Below are 19,835 nucleotides of genomic sequence, written 5' to 3'. Positions count from 1 at the left end.
AAATAATGCATTGATCATTTTATATTATTGAACTTCATCACAGGTATTAATGCCAACACTGTGCACCATTAGTCAAAGATTGCTAAATGCACTTTCAACAATATTTTTCAAAATTCACCCAACTATTCATATCTACAAAAATGTAAATTCTTGCAAAATTACAGAAGAACAAAGATCATGTGTTATTGTTTTAAAGATGGCTACTTATTTATGGAATGGTTGGCTCCAATTGCCAGATTTTTTTTCTACTTTTCTTGGTTCTGGATATTGGGCTTCAAACCTCAAACATGCTGAGGTTGTGCTCTACTGCTGAGCTACACTCTCCAGCCATCAATTGTCAGAATTTTTGAAGGTAATGTTATACAGTTTTTTTGTTCATGATTGGCACTAAAATTTTCTTTTTAGAGTTTGTACTTTTCTTAGAGTTAATGTTCATCCTGATATATTTGTCATTTAAAAATAACTTTTAAACACCCACTAACCATAGGGATATTAAGATTAAAGTGTGACACACATGAAGTTACTATTTTGAGGAATGCAAAGGTCAATGTACAAACTATATTTATCTTCATCACCAACAATAATAAAATATTTAAACACTCAATTAAACTAGACTTTGTAAAAAATTCACTGTCTTATAGTATGATGATAGCATTAATCTCATAGAGGTGGGTTTCTTACAAATTATTTGTTAATAAATTTAATATTTATATTCTGGTGACCTCTTTTATGAAACACATACATATTTTTAGTTCATCTCTGTTCAATATTATTGCTCTTATTTTCCCATTTATTCTCTTTATCAAACTTATAATTATTTTTCAGCATTTTAAGGAAAATTTTGACAAGTAGAACTGTACATGTGAAAAATGTACAACTTAATGATTTTGTATATATATATATAACTTGTGAAATGATCACAACAATCAATTTAGTTAGCATTTCCTTTTTCTCACATAGTTACTGTTTGTGTGTAGAGGTGGTAAGAACACATAAAATTTACTCTCAATAAATTTCAAGTATAAAATACACTATTATCAACTATGGTCACTGTGCCATATATTAGATTTCTATTGTTTATTCTTCTTCCATAAGTGAGAATTTCTAAATTTTGGTCAACTTTGCCTCATTTCCCTCACTATCCCAGACACTGTGAAACACCATTCTTATCTGAACATTGTTGATTTTGAGTATATTGGATTACAAAGTCAAGTGACATCATATAATGTTTGTTTGGGGGGGACTGACTTAATTTACTTAATATCCTTTATGTACATCTGTGTATATACATATATTTGTACAAAATGATATTATTTACTCAAAGGAGATATTTGCATTACTGTGTTCCTTGCAGAATTTTCCCCAATAACCGTGATAGGAAAACAATCTATTATTGTTGGGTAATGGGTAAATGGGAAAAATTACTAGATTTCTTGCACTAGAATGTCAGTTTGAAAATTTTTGTCTAAAATATCTTCCGATTATCAGTTATTTACTATTTTGCTTTTGAGAATAGCAACATCTTCTGAAATTATTCTTTTGAGTTGCATCACTTTTAGTGCATCACTATTATACCTAATGGTGGGATTCACTATGACATATTCATAAATGCACAGAATACATTAGCTCTTTTTCATTCTTCATAACTTTCCCTTTTCTTCCTCTCCTTCCTACCCAGATGTTATTCCTTCACTGATCTTTCTTCTACTTATTTGTTTTTAAAATTAGTTCCCTATAATTATATATAGGAACTGCTTGTGATATATTTACACTCTTTGTGATATATTCATACATATTTTAATTAGGTCAAATTCCTCACTTCCTCCCTTTTCTCTCTCCTCCTTCCTCCCCAGTGATATCCTTTCACTACTCTACTGGTTTCCATTTTATTTTCATGTGATTCCTTTTTCTTCTTCTTTTCTTTCTAGCTTCTAAATATAAGGAGGGAAATTTGACCTTTGATTTTCTAAGTCTAGATTAGTTCACTGTGCATGAATCCCTAGTTTCATCCTCTTACCTGTAAATAACATAATTTCATGGCTGAATAGAACTCCATTGTTTGTGTGTGTGTGTGTGAGTGTGTGTGTTTATCACATTTTCTTCACCCATTCTTCTGTTGATGGATCTAGGCTGGTTCTTTATAGAACTTATGTTTGCTATTCTGAATTGCACTGTGGTGAACATTGGAAGTTATATGCTATTATAATTAATAGCTAATTTTAATTATTTTTGATAAATTATTGAGGAATAGAATAGCTGTGTGACTTCATTCTTCCTTTTTAAAGTAATCTCCCTACCTATTTTCATAGTAAGAGAACAATGTATAACTATTTCTTTCTCAACACCTCCTCACCAGCATTTATTATTATTTATATTATTGATGATTGCCATTCTAACTGGGGTGAGATGAAATGTCAGTGCAGTTTTGATTTGATTTGCTAAGGATGTTGAACATTATTTTCATATATTTGTTGGCCAATTTCATTTTCCATGTATTCATTAAGCTATTTATTCACTTAATTATCTAATTTTGGTGTTATGAATTCCGTATATAAACTGGATATAAATCCCTTGTCAGAGGAGTATCTGGCAAAGCTTTTCTTCCTACTTTGTGGTCTCTTTTTCTCATGCTCCTGTTCCCTTTGTTGTGGAGAAGCTTTTTAATTTATCCCATTTACTGATTATTTGGCTTTATTTTTGAGTTTTAGGGACCTCACTAAGTAAGTCAATTCCTACACTTGTGTGTTGGAGTGTTGACCCTATATTTTATTTGATAGAACTTGCAAAATTTCTTGTCTAATTCTCCAGTCTTTGATCACTTTGACTTTTATGCAGGGCATTTGTAGGGATATAATTTCATTTTCAAATATATTATTCAGTTTTCCCAGAACCATTTGTTAAAATTCTGTCTTTTCTCCTAAATGTGCTTTGGCACCTTTATCCAGAATCAGATGATTCCAGTCATAAGGGTTTGTCTCTGTGTCTTCTATTCCAGTCTCTGTGTCGGTTTTTTATCCCAACATCATGCTGATTTTGTTACGATAGCTCTGTAGTATAATTTGAGGTCAGGTATTGTGATCCTTCTTGCTTTATTCTTTTTGCTCAGAATAGCTATCCTGGGCCTTTTGTTCTTCCATGTGGATCTTAGAACTGTTTCTTCAAGTTCTGCGAATAATTCCATAGGTATTTTGAAAGGATTACATTGAACACATAGATCATAGTAATAAAATTAATTTAAGAATATGCATTCTGCCTGCCCAAGAACATGAGATGTCTTTGTATCTTCTAATATCTTTTTCAACTTCTTTCTTCACTGTTCTATAGTTTTTATTGTAGATATATTTCATCCAAGTTCCATTTGTTCCCAGGTATTTTATTTATTTAATTTTTTCAAGGCTATTTTTAATGGAATTGTTTCCCTGTTTTATTTTTAAGTGAACTTATTATTGGTGGTTAGAAAAAGTATTTATTTTTGTAAATTGTTTTTATATCCTGCTACTTTGCTGAATTTGTCAACTCTAGAGGTCTTCGCTTCTGAGGAGTTTTAGGTATCTTCTAAATACAGGATTATATTATTTTCACATAGAGATTATTTGACTTTTTTTCTATTTGCATTCCTCCAATATTCTTCTATTTTCTCATTATTTTGGAGGAAATTTTAACAACTCTTCTAAATAGGAGTTATGAAAGAGGACTTCCTTGTCTCATTCACAACACTTTTTAAAGATAATTATCCTTTGGGCCTTTATATGCTCTTTTGTTTATTTTCAGTTTTTTGTGGTTGTTGTTGTCCTTTAGTTTTTGAATAAAGTTCATATCATAAATAGGCAAGGTCTAAAAGTTAAATATCCAAATTAGGTTATTCAGTTTTCTTTGTTTCCATTAATTATGAATTTTAAATAACTTATTGTTTTTCCTTTTTCAATGGTATAATTTTTAAATTTCCTAATTTATTGTCAATTTAATTTTTAAAAAGATATCATATTTTAGATGCCCACCATTAAAACATTATAGCAGGAACTCAGGACATATTAGATTTGAATATTTGGTAGTCATACATTTTTAGATTACAATTGGAACCACAGATACAATCTCTCTTCCTACAGTTTTTTATAGAATGGAAGTAGAGACCTAAATTATTGAAAAATACTATTATTCGAGAATAAACTGAATAAAATTTGAATTGAAATTAAAATTCACCTGTTAGAAATAGGTTTGTAGAACCAGGGAAGGACTATGTTCTGAAAGTCCAGGTAGGGCCTCACTTGTCAATATTGTCTAGATAAATCCTGTCGCATGTGCACGACAAAGTAAGTAATGTAATATTAATTGAAATCAATCTAATTTGGTAACATAAGAATGGATAAATTATGGCAAATTATTATAATCAAATATACTATTAAAATTAATACATTAGCTTCGGTTGTGACTCAGTGGTAGAGTATTCACGGTGGCATGTTTGAGGTACTGGGTTTGATTCTCATCACCACAAAATAAATAAATAAATAAATAGATAAATAAATAAATAAATAAATAAATAGATATTTTGTGTCCATCTACAACTAACAAAATATTTAAAAAATAATACATTAAAATACATATTATCTTAGGTATATCCCCAATTACCATGAAGAGTAAAATAAACAATATGGAAAAATACATGATAAATATAAATCTAAAACATACAAACTATTTCATTCCAGTATATTTTTTATAAGCATGTGTAAATTTATATATATATATATTTATTCATGTGTTGCTGAGGATCTAATCCAGTGCCTCATGCTTGCAAGGCACGCACTCTACTACTAAGCCACAATCCCAGCCCCAAAACATGTGTAAATTAATATTTAAAATATTTTCAAAACTCTCATTCTTTGGGAAAATGAACTGAGAATTTGCCCATGGCAATGGATCATTTGCAACATCGTTTGTGCCATAATTAAAAAAAAAATAATATCTGAAGCAGATACATGAATATAGAAGTCTCATACTATTAATGCATATTTTATTATAGTATTTTTTCTTAATTTGGAAACATACCAAAGTGAAAGTTATAAGAAGGGAAATTTTAAAGAATAAAGATGTAATGCAATCATGTTTGTTTTGAGTTTTCATTTTTAATTTTCTTAAACATTACACAAAGGATAAGAGGATAACAAGAATTAAAAAGTGTCTGCTGAACTTATCAAATCATTTGCAACTATAGCAGGGCTGTGTATAATTTGATTACTGTCGAATTGCAAATTATTCTTATTTCATCACTTGACACAGATGGAAATTATTATATAACAATTTATTTTGGTCAGAAATATACATATGGTTTAGCTTTGGTTCAGGTTTATGAGTTTCCAATGTAAATGTCAGCAGTTGCTGAGGTCTTATCCAACCTTGGTTGAAGTGGAGCTCATTTCTGTTTCCAACTTACTAACATGATTTTTGGCAAGCATCAGTCAATTGCTAGATGGGTCCCTCCAAAAAGCCACATCAAAATAGGACAGCAGGCTTCCCCAAGAAAGATATCCAAGCTAGAGTAAGAGAGAGGATACCCATGAGACAAGTCACAAAATTACTGTACCCAAAGATGGAGTTGCTATTCCATTATTTTACAATACTTAGTTCATTGAAAATGAGTCACTGTATCTAGCATTCAACAGGAAGGAATTACTCATGGTCATGAATAACAGGATGGAGAGAAAATCAGAGGGCCTCTTTACAGGATGCTTAGTAAATTGGATAATTTAAAATTTATGAATGTTCAATTCTATGGAAATTGTATAAAATACTGACCTGAATATAGTTTATTTTCTATAATAGACTATAGTTAATGGAGAAGATTTGATATATCCAATTCTTAAAAAAAAATATCTTCTTCCTGGTACATGAATCATATTGTAGGATTTAGCCTAAATGCTTTCTGGGCCATAAATTTTGTATTACTTATTTGAACTCTTTTCACAAACAACTTTATAAAAATAACCTGCTTTATAATGCCACCACTATAACAATTTTGTAGTACATTCATTTGTTCCTGTTTTCTAAGACTTCTTTTGTTTGCAAGTGTCAATACCCTATATAAACTAGCTGAGTATTTTGGGGGGAGGTTTAAGGAATTATGTAAAATTCTGGTTTCATTGGATCTTAGAATTTTTGGCGTGCAAGGACTTATCTCACTCTGTTCTCTCTAATACAATAAATTTCAGAAGATCTGTACTACTTTACTTTGTAATAATATATCTATACTATCTTTTCGACAAATATTGACCTATTTTACAGGTGTTTTTTAGGCATCTCTTGATATTTTTAAGGACAGTGTAAATCAATATGACAATTCTTTGGAACAGATTGTCCTTAAATTTGATTATTCAACATGAAAATTGGAAACAGTCATTGAAAAACAACTTCTTCCAATATACCGTAGCTTTTATAGCAAAGAGTGAGAAGTTTTTTTTAGTCCCAGTTCAAACAGTTCTGTGGATATGTACTCTTTGAATAAGCTGCCTAAGCTGCAGCAGTCAAATAGGAGAAGACAGAATGCAATAAAAGGTTGAATCACATGTTCTTACCTGTTAGTTAATTGTGTCAATAAGGGCTGTAATTTTGTCAATATGCTATGTTCTGATAAAACCATTTGATTAATGTCAAGGGATCATGTATTTCATGTATTTATGAAATTATATTTTTGTTGGGAATGCTAAATTAAAAACTAATATATACTTTTGTTACTTGACATTAAGATTAATTTTGTCACCAAGTACCTTCAATACTAAATAAAAAGAGATAAAATATTTGTTAAATGTTTAGTAAGCATATTCACACAAGAGTCAAACCTTAATATGTAAATATCTGCATTTTAAAGCATGTAATTTTATCTCTAGAAGCAAATAAGTCTTTGAATCCATGATCACAAAGTGTTTTTCTACTTGTTTGTCTCTAAATTTCCTTAATCTGTGTTTTGCAATTTTCAGTGCAAACGTCTTGCTTCCTTACTTAGTTAAGCTTATTACTAAGGACTTCTCTCTTTTCAGTACCATTTATTTTAGTAGAATTTAGAATGCCCACCAAAGGCTCATGTGTTGAAGATTTAGTAATAAGGAAACAATGTTCAGATATGGCACTTATGGGAAATGATGGAATCATGAGGAGATGGTGGAAACTACAGGGACGGGGGCAGTTGTACTAAATGACTCATGGGTTGAAAGTTTGTTCCCCAGTGCAGCAATGGTCAGAGTTGTAGTGTTTGGGAAGTAAATGGATCTTGAGAACTCTGGCCTTATCAGTTGGTTGTTAATAATTTGAACATATTATTGGGAGGTTGGAGGGCCTGATCAAAATCAACAGGGTATGATTTTGAAGGGCATATCTTTTCCCCAGCCTCTCCCTCCTTCTTTGTACTCATTTTTCCAGGCTGCCAGGAGAGGAACACCCTTCTGCCATGTTGTTCTGCTTTACCTCAGACCCAAAACAATGGAGTCCACTGATATTTGCCTATAACCTCTGAAACAATGAACCAAAATAAATCTTTCATCCTTTAAATTTCTGTTTGTGTGGAATATTTTAATCACACTGGTTAATATATACCACCATCCCTAGTTCTTTATTTTATTCTTTTTAAGCTATATATGATAGTAGAGTGTGTTTTGACATATTTATGCAAACATGGAGCATATCGTATTTAGAATATCAGTCTTATGGTTATATATGATGTGAAGATTCATCATGGTGTATTCACATATGTACATAGGAATGTTTATCATGGCTATAAAAAGCTAACATACTGAAAATAAGATTCTTTTCCTAATCTTCATTGTTTTGAAGAAATACAAATAATTTTCTGTATTTGTATCCTGGTATTTTACTTAATTTTTGCTTCAAACAGATGTTTGTTCATTTTGTGGAGTATTCTGGGTTTTCTATATATAATGTCATGCCGTTTACAAACATTGAATTCTATTCTGATTTGGATATCTTTTATTTCTTTTACTTGCCTAATGGCTTTAGCTAAAGTTACATTGAGGAGGTAATTATGTTGAAGGGAAAAGCTGAAAGTGGGCATCTTTGAGTTGTTCCCTTCTTAGTAGAAAAACTTTCCACAAATATGATGCTATCTGTGGATTATAATAAAATGTCCATATGACATATCTTCTCTACAGACTCAGTAAAATATCTATTAAAATAAAATTATATTTTTTTACATAAATAGAAAGCAACAATTGTAAAATCGATTCAAAACCACAAAAGACCCTAAATAGTCAGAACATCTTTAAAAAGGAGAGCAAAGCTAGATATATTTCACTTCCTGATTTCAAAATATATTGCAAAACTCTGCTAATTAAATAGTATGGTTTTCACATAGAAAACATAGATCAAAGGAACATAGTCATGATCTTAGAAATAGAGCCCCATGTATGTGGCCAATTAATCTTTATCAAGGAGAAACAAAACACAAAATTGTGAAAAAGACCATCTCTTCACAAATGATGCTGGGAAAAAAATGAACATCTGCATCCCAAAGAGTAAAATCAGACTCTTACCATATCCATACATAAGTAAACAGTCATATTTAGATTTGAAACTGTAAATCTCTTAAGAGAAAACACAGGGGGGAATCTTGGCATTAATTTTGTTAATGACTTCTTGATTGTAACACAAAAATGGATATGACAGTACAGATTGTAATAATAAAAATAGGTAAATGAGGCAACATCACATTAAAATAGTTTAATTCAGAAAAGGAAACAATAAAAATGAAAATGCAGTCTAGGAATGGGAAAAGTCTTTGTAACCAATATGTCAAATATGATGTTTATTTCCAAAACACATGATGTATGCCTGAAACTCAATAGTAAAGCAACACGTAAGCCTATTAAAAATGGGCAAATGACAGTTCACAATAGCTAAGCTATGGAGCCCAACGAAATACCCATTGACAGATGAATGGATAAAGAAAATGTGCCATATATACACAATGGAATAGTAGTGAGTCATAAGGAATAACTTTCTGACTTTTACTAGAAAATAGATAGAGGATATAATGCTAAGTGACATTAGCCAAACCCCAAAAAACAAAAAAGCGAATAGAAGGTAATCCACAATAGTGGAGTGGGGGGGGGAGGAATAGAAGTTCAGTGGATGAGATAAAGGGAATGAGGAAGGGAGAGGGGATAGACATAGGAAAGACAGTGGAACGAATCTGACATAAATTTCTTATGTACATATATGAATATAGGTCAGTGAATCTCAACATTATATACATCCATAAGACTGGAGTCCTAATTAGAATAAGATATATTCCTTGTTTCTATAATTGTATCAAAAGGGACCCTACTGTCATGTATAACTTTAAAGAACCAATAAAAAATGGGCAAATATCTTCAACATTTTTTCAAAGATTACATGTAAATGGACAAACTGGATATAAAATGATGCTCAAGGTCACAACCAGCAGGGAAGTGCACATCTAATCAACAATAGGATATCAGCTCACATTTGTTAGGATGGCTAAATTAAAAAAAAAAAAAAAAGTTCTGGTTAAGATGTGTAGAAATTAGAACTCCTTTATAACCTGATGATAGTAATGCAGAATGGTGCTGTCAACCCAGATTACAGGAGGGAGGTTCTTCAAAAATAGAACTATTATATGATACAGCACGCCAACTTTGGGCATTTATCCAAAGGAATTTAAAATAGATTCTCAAAGATATTATCACCCCCATGTCCATTAAGGCACTATTCACAAAAGCCAATATGTAGAAATAATATACAAGTCAATAGACAGACTAGTGAATAGAGTTAATAGAAAAATACCATTCATACACACAATGAAATATTATTCAGGTTTTAACCACAGGAAATCCTGCAATTTGTGAAAGTATGAATAAACATGAAAGGTGCTAGGGGAAGTGATAAAAGCTAGTCAAGGAAGCACAAATATTCCATGATTACAATTAAATGAGCCTTCTAAAATAGACTCATCTGACCAAAGAACACTGTTATGATTGTCATTCAATGCAGGGGAGAAATGGGCAGTTATTAATCAAGGCTTATAACTTCTAGAGATCTGCAGTTTAATATTGTGCTTTAAAAATGCTATATTTCACACTTTAAATTTTGTTTAGGCTAAATTTCATGTTAGATGTTCTTAACATAAATTTAAAAAAGAAAACTGCATATATTAATTAGATGTAATTTAATTTTACTATCAGGACATATCTAATGAATGATTTTCAGACAAAAATTATTTTCATTGAAGAAATATGTTTATCAGTCTACAGTCTAATGTTATCCTTCTATTCTATACTGCTGAAATAATGTTAATTTATTCTTGGATAAAATACTTTATCAAATTGCATTTGAATTCAAACTTTGTTATTTATGTTATTATTTTGGATTTGCAACCCAGTGCTTTAATGAATACATTTCTAACTTATCGGTAGGAAGTTTTTTAAAAATATAATCACTGTACTTTTATAATTGTTCATAAATGGTTTTGATGAAAGTCCTAGTCAATATTTATTATTAGGAAAATCCTTAACAAATTCTTGATATTGCTGATTATCAGACAACTTTATAGAAATTAATAGATTTACTATTTCTGACTACAGAAGATAAACTTTTAAAACTATTAGTACTTTATAAATACTACCTCATATGGCCAAAGTATGTACTTTCTCATTCTTTAACTTGATCATCAATTTAATTTTAATTTTAATAGATATTATATTTGTGAATATTATAAAGTTATGTCAAATAATTTCAAGAAGTTGATGAGGAATATATGGTAAACAAACATATAAATGCATTAATTATCTTTGTCATGGCTTATGTACTGCACTAAATGATTATACACTTATAATATTACTTTTCTTCTCCCCTCGATTTTTCTGTTTAAATCCCACATTCCTAAACTTTTATATTTGAACTTTACATGCTATATGATGGGAGAAATAAATTAGAATTGCACTAATAGCTTACTAAACTGATTTTTGTTCAATATGAAACTGGAAACGTAACTACTCTATTTTTCTGTCACTTAAAGATAGACAGCAAATAAGATATTGTATGCCAAGGTATACAGGCTCTTTCCATGTAAAATATTTTCCATATATCTTAAAGTTCATATAAACCTAGTATTTAATTACTAATTAGTAAAGTAATATTTTAAATTCTGAAAATGATTTGTGTATTTCCTAGTTTAATATTTATTTGAATGCATAATTTAAATTTTGTAATCTTTTCTTATAAGATGATTTTATGAACATTATTTTTAATATGAAATATTTTCCAGAGCACTATCAACTATATGTTCCTGAATCAGCTCAAGTTGGCTCAGCTGTTGGGAAAATCAAGGCAAATGATGCTGATACTGGCTCCAATGCTGACATGACCTACTCCATTGTGAATGGTGATGGTGTTGGGGTATTCTCCATCTCCACTGACAAAGACACCAGAGAAGGAATCCTTTCCTTAAAGAAGGTAAAATAACATACATGTCGCGATTCACACAAATCACTAATCTTTCAAAGAATGGAAATTTGCCAGAGGTATGAATAAGCCATGTATTTTCTCTTTGCAATATAACTACATTTTGCCGCAGTCCGGCTGCAGCAAAATAACCGGGGGGGTGACGAACAACTTGTGTAGATTGATACAGCAGGAGTGGAAGCCCTTTATTGTAGGACAGGAGCAGTATTTATACATTCCACACAGCTTATCTAATTAACATAAAGTAGATACAGCAGTCAACCAATAAGGAATCTCCACACTTAATGGCTCGATGGCGTTACTTCACAAACCACTCCCTCTGGCATTTTGCCAGGCGCCATCCAGATTTGTTTACAGACTCTAACAATTCTCTGGCAAAATGCCAGGCACCATCCTGACTTGTTTACAGACTCTAACAACATTTTAATTATGGTAGTGTCTGAAGCTTTGGATCCTCTCTCAGAAAGCATAGTTTGATAAAAATGAGAAGTCTGATGCAGAGTATACCTGGACTGTATCTCTCCTTACCTTTGCTGTGTTTCTCATTGCTCAGGTCTACCTGAATTGCCCCAGTGATACCAATAAAAAAATAAGTATAATTCATTTCAACTAAGCATAAAGGGTTTAAAATGTCCTCAAAATAAAGCCATGATGATTCTGTAATAACAAAAATGGGCAGCTTCCATAGCATTCATGTATCAGTTAAAAAAAAAAACATAACCGTAAATAATCTTAGAATTAAAACTAAGAATTTATCAAAATATTTGAGTGAACTACATAAATAATATAAACACTCACAGAAATCTCATTTTAAAAAATGATACCTTGTTCTGATCTTAAAAATTCAGATGTAATTTCAAGGACAATAATAACTTTTATTTTCTGAATCAATTGTTCTAATGTGTGTGATAGGACAGGAAAAGGAGTGTGCCACACTGAATACTTTGTATGAAATTTGGAGGTACAAACCCACTGGATTACATTAGAACTTACTATTTTTATTAATGCTGTTAATGTTCAATAGAAAACTATTTGAAAACTTGAATGGCAAAATAGATACCTGAATGATACTTAGCTTTTAAATGTCTTTGGCATTCAATTGTGAGATCCTTTCCCCATCAATGTTTAGCTTTTCCAGTGTCTACCAGGTTTTTGTGCCTTTTATTTTTTCAGCGTTTATCTTGTACTTTTGACATATAGAATATTTGCCTCTATTCTGTTTCTTCTCCTCTATCTCATTCTATTTCCAAATAATGTAAATTCTTGATATATAACTATTTGTCCTTCTGTTTGTTTTCTCTTATTAATTTTTTTTCCCAAAATGCCGCATAAATTAATAAGAAGATCTCTAACTCATCTATTTTTTTTGTTTTCAAATAATACATATTTGTGTAAAATATTTTAGAACTTTCAGATAAAAGCTTTATCATGAATTCTAGCTCTGTTAACACCATTCCTCATAAAGAGGATTTTCTGATTAATACAAAACTAGTGTTTGCTAACACGCATTAAAGACACAGGTTCTGCTTGATTTCCATGGAGTCATGAAGTCCGTGTCAGTGAAACCGTTAACTTGATCCTCCAGTCTTATTTTGTTTCTAAGAATCTGGCATTTAGAACAAAACTACTACTTTTTGCTTTTAAGCGTACATAAGTCTCTTCTCTTTATAACCTTAACAGTGGAATATACACAATTTGAAGAAGAAAATTCAAGTGTATTTCCTATTGCCTTGTGTTCCTCTCTTCATGTATATTCAGATCTTATTTTAGCAATACAGGAAAATTGAGATCCCTAGTTTGTGTGTGTGTGTTTCTCTCTCTCTCTCTCTCTCTCTCTCTCTCTCTCTCTCTCTCTCCCTCTTAATTTTCTTCAGTAGGGCTGCAATATTATGCATTTTAATAAGTACTCCAAGTGATGCTATTGTAGAATGTGTTCGAACACCAGTTGATAAATTGGTACCATAAAGTTATTTGTATTGTGTTAAATCTTTTCAATACTTATTCTAGTAATTACATTGTTATATTGACTTAAGATTGAACCTTGACTAGTGGTGGAAAAAGAATAAGAAGCAAGATTATGGAAAGAAAAAGAAGGAAAACATACCACCTCCTATGGGAAGCTTTGCAGTAAATGACAGGGAGAGGTTTTGAAGGCAGTAGATGGATTTGGTGGAACAAAGATTTTAATTTTAAGAAGAGAGACTGAAAACAGACAACAGTGATGCCAACAGCAGAATAATTGATTTAAAAGGATGCCCTGGAGATAGAGGGCATTCTTTTAAATCAATTATTTAAATCAAGTTTTCAAGTAGTTTTCTATTGAACATTAACAGCATTAATAAAAATAGTAAATAGTAAATGGAATGTTGATCACAGGTGGATGAAAACAGCTCATTTATGACAATTTCTTTCCTACACTGAGACAACTGAGGGACAGGAAGAAGATAGCAATGGATACAGGGAAGTTTGGATGATATATCTGGAGAATGGGGAGCATTTTTCTTGTCTTGTAAGTCCTATTACCTTATAAAATAGGAAATAACATACAATTATAGAAACTGAGCAGGGTGGTGAATAGTTTGTCTATATTCAAGATCTGAAGTACATGTAAACATTGGGGCATTGTAAAAAGTGGGAAGATCTTCCCACATGCAGAGCAACAGTCAATCTAATGGCTGCCAGAAAAAAATGAAATTGAAACTATGCACATGTGCGCACATGTGTTTAATTAACATGCTTCATTCCCTTTTGCACCCACTCAAAATGGATATTTTCAAGAAGAAATGTTTTCAATTGAGCAATAAGTACTGATGATGTATTAAAACAACCCCAGTGACTCGGGAGGCTAAGACAGGAGGATTCCAAGTTCTAGGCTAGTCTCTGCAGTTCAGCAAGACCCTGTCCAAAATTTAAAAATAGTAATAATAAGAATAACTGGGGATGGATGTAGTTCAGTGGTAAAGAATCCCTTGGTTCAATCTCTAGTGTGAAAAAAAGAAAAGTAAAGAAAAACAAACTATAAAATCAATGCATTTTACCCTTCAAGAGGGACTGATTCAGATGGCAGGAAAAGGATAAAATCATCCTTAAAACCTGTTTCTTATTTAATCTCTAAGGCAGCTCAGTTTAGTAAGCAAGGCAGAAAGCTAATCTCAAAGATCAGAACCTGAACCACTCTATAAACCAGCCAGCAGGGGCACCTGCACATCCATGTCCATATCATTCCCTCATCAGAAAATTGCCAAGTGGAATTCTCCGATGCATGACATGGTACATTGTAAATACACTCTGGTAACTTTCATTCATTGTTTAATGGAGCCTGACTGGATGGAAAGGTGAAGAAAGATAAGGATGAATGCAAGTTGATGTGCTCTGTCCTCTGACATCCTCTGTTGCTCGGGATGGACTTCTCTACCGCAGTGTCTCTCAGAATCCCTTTTTATGGTTCCTTTATCAATTTTCATTCTTTATTGCAGTTGTTCTAAATATTAACTCTTTTATTTCAAGACTCTAATTTACCCTGTCCCTTTTTAGTGAATACCATTTGTACTGCTGCTTTCCTTTCCCTAGCTTATTCAATTGCTCATACAATGTTTATTAATTTAACTCAAAATACTACTGTTGTGATTTATGTCAAGAAAGTACTAAGAGATACAAACTTTACTGTGGAAACAAAAGGAAATCTTAATCTTACCATTTATATCTATGACTTCATCCAATTCTTTGAAACTTCACTTATTTAAAAAATTTACTAGGTGATTCTGAAAGATAGATAAAATAAGGTGAAAGGATGGCCGAAGCTATGCCTGACTCATAACCATTCTACCACATCAGCTTCTCCTTTGTTATCTCTCTCTTTCTCTATTCCACAGTCACTGGGATTACAGTGTGTGCCAGTTGTCTGATTAATATTAATCTTGTTGTGTGTGGAGTGGGGAAGGGACTTGGGGCTGAACCCAGGGCTCCCCTGGTGCTAGACAGGTTCCCTAACCCTGACTCATATTCCCAGCCCAAAGCACGTTTTGCTTACACTTTCCATGCCACTCCATTTGGTCCTTTAGTTGGCCTTTCTATTCCATGTCATCAACCACCTGGACGCACAGGAAGAAGAAAATCCCCTCTGTCTGTTGAATCACATATGCTTGCTTTCCTCATGTTTCTGTTAATCTATTTCCCCTTCCTTTTGGGGAAGCAGCAGGTTCCTTTATGCTTCACAGTTCAAGTTAAATACTGTTTGTGCAAGGCGTATTTCCAGGTGTATCTCTGTCAGGAATCTCCTTTGAACCCTCTTTTTTGTTTCATATGTCATAGGATGCATTACCATATTTTTTCACTGTACACAAAATGAAATTCCATATCCACAGCAAGGATTCTGCTTCTGATAGAATAAGACATTTTGTCATTAATTCACTCTAAATTACCTGTACTGAAAATGCATTCTTGCCTATAACAGGTGTTAAAAATTGCTAAAGCCAGGTACTGTGTATTTTTTAAAAGTTATAATATATTGTGTAAAAGACCATTATATCACTTCATTTTACAAATAATCTGAGATTAACCATAAGAGTAAACAAATGTTAGAAATACATTTTTAAAAATTTAAATTCAAAATAACTATGGGTAAATGGAAGAAAGATTAATACAGGAAAGGGAACTAGAGAAGGGAGAGGGAATGGGAAGGAGATGTGTTGCGATCTGCATTAAACAAGATATATTCCATGCTTGTATAATTATGGCAAAATGGATTCTACTGTTATGTATAACTAAAAAGAACCATATAATTTGAATAATTTCTAAGGGAAAAGCATGAAATATGTTCAACTATACCCATATTAGACTATCCCAAATACCAATTTTGTTTGTTTGTTTTTCAGATTTTGATTATTGAGGTTTTCATTGTTATTTCCTTATTTGCTTTGAGTTAAAACAGTCCAAGAGTTTTAAACACCAATAGCAAAGAAGAGCCAAGGATCAGGCTCTTCTTTGCTATTGGTGTTTAAAACTCTTGGACTGTGAACAAGGAACAAAAATTAAGGCATTCTACCCACTGGATGTGTAGATTTCTAATTCGAATGCACTGTAAAATAGGAACATTTATTAGAGAATTTACTATTGAAAAAGTTTTTCAGGCTTATTTTTTTTTTATATTTTTAAATTCTAACATTTGAAATGTTATTCTGTATTATGGTTTGGATGTGAGGTTTTCCCCAAAAGCTCCTGTGTGAGACAATGAATGAAGGTTTAGAGGAGAAATGAGAAGATTATGAGAGCCTTAACTCAATTAGTGAATCCTTGATGGGTAAATGAAGGCGAGTAGGGTGTGGCCAGAGAAGGGGGGCACTGGAGGTGTGCCTTCAGGCTACATATTTTGTATCTGGTGAACAGAGTCTCTCTCTCTCCCCTTCCTGCCTACTTTCTGAGCCACTTTACTCCACCACACTCCTCACTTTGAGCCCCAAGAAAGGGACCTGGTTATTTATAGACAGAGACCTTTGAAACTTTGAGGACCAAATAAACTTTTCTCCTCTAAAATTGTTCTTATGTGGTTTTTTGATCAGAGCAGCAAACGTGATGACTAAAACATTCAGCTTATCTAGAGTCTATGGAGAGAAGAATCCAAATTTCAATGCAGTGAAATTCATCACTGTTTTCCTTATGACTTTTGACAGGGAGTCGTATTAGGCAAATGTTGTTTATGCTATTTCATCTATAGACATGACTATTGTTGATTGTTTTAAAATCATATATTTTTACAATATAATTTAGTGTTTAGCTGTAAATAAATGTCTTGATGAAACATCCTGATGAGTTTAATCTATATATCTATGACTGTTGGTATGCATTTACATATATGGTGCCATTTAATTTTTTAATATAAAGCACATATATAGAAATGAACATACACATATCCACTGGTATATAATTATACAAACATAATATATAGTATATTAATATACTTTTTATATAATGTGATATATACTTAAGTTATTTGAATTGAAAGATCTTTGCATTCATTTTCCCATGATTAATTGACAATAAACATGTCAAAATGTTTTCTTATATTTTCTACATTAATGTTAATCTGTATCATTATCCTTGCAGTTATATACTATGAATGAGTCTACACTCTTTTCCAAAGAGAAATTTATAGAAAGAAAGCTTATGTATATATTCTGGTCTTCAAAGAATGTCTGGTATCTAGCAAAGACAGCAGAAAGGAACCAAAAAAATATACCATAGTTAAAAGAGTCGAGGCAGAAAAAAAAATATCTAATTTTTCTTGTATTTGTTAAAAAAACATGATTTAAAATACCCATTTGATAAGTTTTATCATTAATATGATACTTTTTGTATGAAAATGTTGATATGGACACTATCAATTGCATTCCCATCCTGTATCTGAAAATCTAAGTGGTGATATAGCGCAGAAGTCAGATAAAAAGAGAGGCCAATAGTCTCTTTCTTTTTACATAGAAGAACAGAAATTTGCATCCTCTTTGAAATTCAAGAAGAATAGAATAATAGAGCAACTTGGCTGAGCAATCATTTCTGTGTCCTGTACTTCTGCTGGTTATATAGCTCCACAGAAGAAATACACTACAGTAGCTTAAGAAAGAATAAAAGGGATTAATGAGAAACAATTAAAAAGCCTTAAATATGTAAAACTGGTTGGAAAAAGATTGATGGAAGAGTTGATAACTATCTATAGTAATATTAAATGGATTAATATCAAAGAGTCAGAGTATGGCTTTATAAGTGAGAAAGGCCAATGATATGTAAAAGTAATTACTAGGAGTAATAGGATGAAATTAGAAAACTAATATCTAAGATAAAAATTGGGTTCAACTCATTGACAATGAGCTGTTAAATTAGGAAACTGAGCAGTAGATAAAGAAAAGTAAGGAAAGCCCAATTTCCTGGGGAAGTTAAAATTATGCCAGGACAAGCATTTTCAGCAAAGACCGAGTGGATAAAAGATTTTGCCCAAATAGCATTTCAGTTCTTAGCTCTGTGAGTCTGTGAATTAACGAAATTGTAGAGGTACTCAGAGTTGTGATTAGGAGAATTAATAAAATTTTGATTCATTTTTTAATTTAAGAGAATATTTGGAAAAATAAAACATAAAGACATTTTTAATAATATGGATATTATATGGTGTTAAAATATATTTATTTGTATTCATCAAACTGGACTGTTATTTCACATCACTTATTTGCTAATTAAATTTTCAGCAGCATAACCTAGTGTTTAAGGATGTAAATTACATCACTATAGTCTTTGGCCTCTGGAAGTTTCTTAACTTCACTGTACCTCAGTTTCTTCATTTACAAATGGAGAAAATTACACATTAGTGAGATATTGTGATGAACAAAAAGTTAAATTATATTAATTATTTAGGGTATATGCAGCCGTTAACAATTCCTTTTTAAAATATGGACTTGTTCATCCTTAAATATAACAATGTTTCTCTCTGCTCTAAATACAGCTATCTTTGAGATTGCAAAAATGTTATTAATCACCCCTTTGTAAACTAGGAATTATTCTAGATACTTGAAATTTGAAGATGAATTAGATGATACTCTTTTCTTGAAGAAAACTTCCTAGACGTGAAATATTATTATAATACAAGATGTCAAGTGCTAATGTTATAGGTTGACTTAAATTGTATGAGCTCAGATATATGAGTACCAATTTTTCAAAGGCAGTAGAAGGTCAGGGAAATCCTTGCATTGGAGATCATTTTTAAACAGCTATATAGCATGTGTAACAATAGCTACCAGATACTCAAGAAAATAAATGGGAGGCAAGGATTTTGTAACCAGCCACATTGCCTTTGAATATGGCAAATGCAAGCATATAATACTGAACATTAAAAATGAGGACATTTTATTGGGAAGTACATTATCTCACCAAGATACCCACCACAACTTGTGGATACTAAAAGAAAATGAAGTTCAGTAACACTGATAATGATTATCATCACAATCAGGGAGGTGATCAGAATATGGAGTATACACCCCTCAAAATGTAGAAAGAATACCACTTTTAATAAGGAGTAATATTAAAAGTGAGATGAATGCATTGATTATTTTATTGGAAATAGCTAGGAATGAAAGAATATAAGTCAGAGCCCATGAATCTATATTAGATCTCCAAGAATACATAATAGTAAACAAGTAAAGATTGTTTAAAAATCATGTTATTAATGTATAAAGAAAATTAGAAAAATATATTTTTTTTATTTGCTGGATAATGTATCGTATAAGTATTCACTATTAAAATACTTATAGTAAATACTATTAATGAAGCATATTACATAAATTTATAAGAATAGAGGTAGTAAGTAGAAA

General features: G+C 31.5%; 1 protein-coding gene across 3 annotated transcripts in view; it reads left to right on the top strand.

The window, feature by feature from the left end:
- CDH18 (cadherin 18) overlaps positions 1-19,835 on the top strand; it is a gene marked incomplete at both ends in the record, with an annotated part of 309,905 nt that overhangs the window by 202,585 nt on the left and 87,485 nt on the right. For all 3 annotated transcript variants that reach the window (XM_081296232.1, XM_081296234.1, XM_081296233.1), the window contains one exon: positions 11,288-11,475. In XM_081296232.1, coding sequence (XP_081152358.1) covers positions 11,288-11,475 — 188 coding nt within the window. The remainder of the gene's footprint in view (positions 1-11,287; positions 11,476-19,835) is intronic.

The sequence above is a fragment of the Spermophilus citellus genome, assembly GCF_964194105.1.
Source record: "Spermophilus citellus genome assembly, chromosome: 1".
Classification (NCBI taxonomy): Eukaryota; Metazoa; Chordata; class Mammalia; order Rodentia; family Sciuridae; genus Spermophilus; species Spermophilus citellus.
This window is presented reverse-complemented; position numbering and strand designations above follow the sequence as displayed.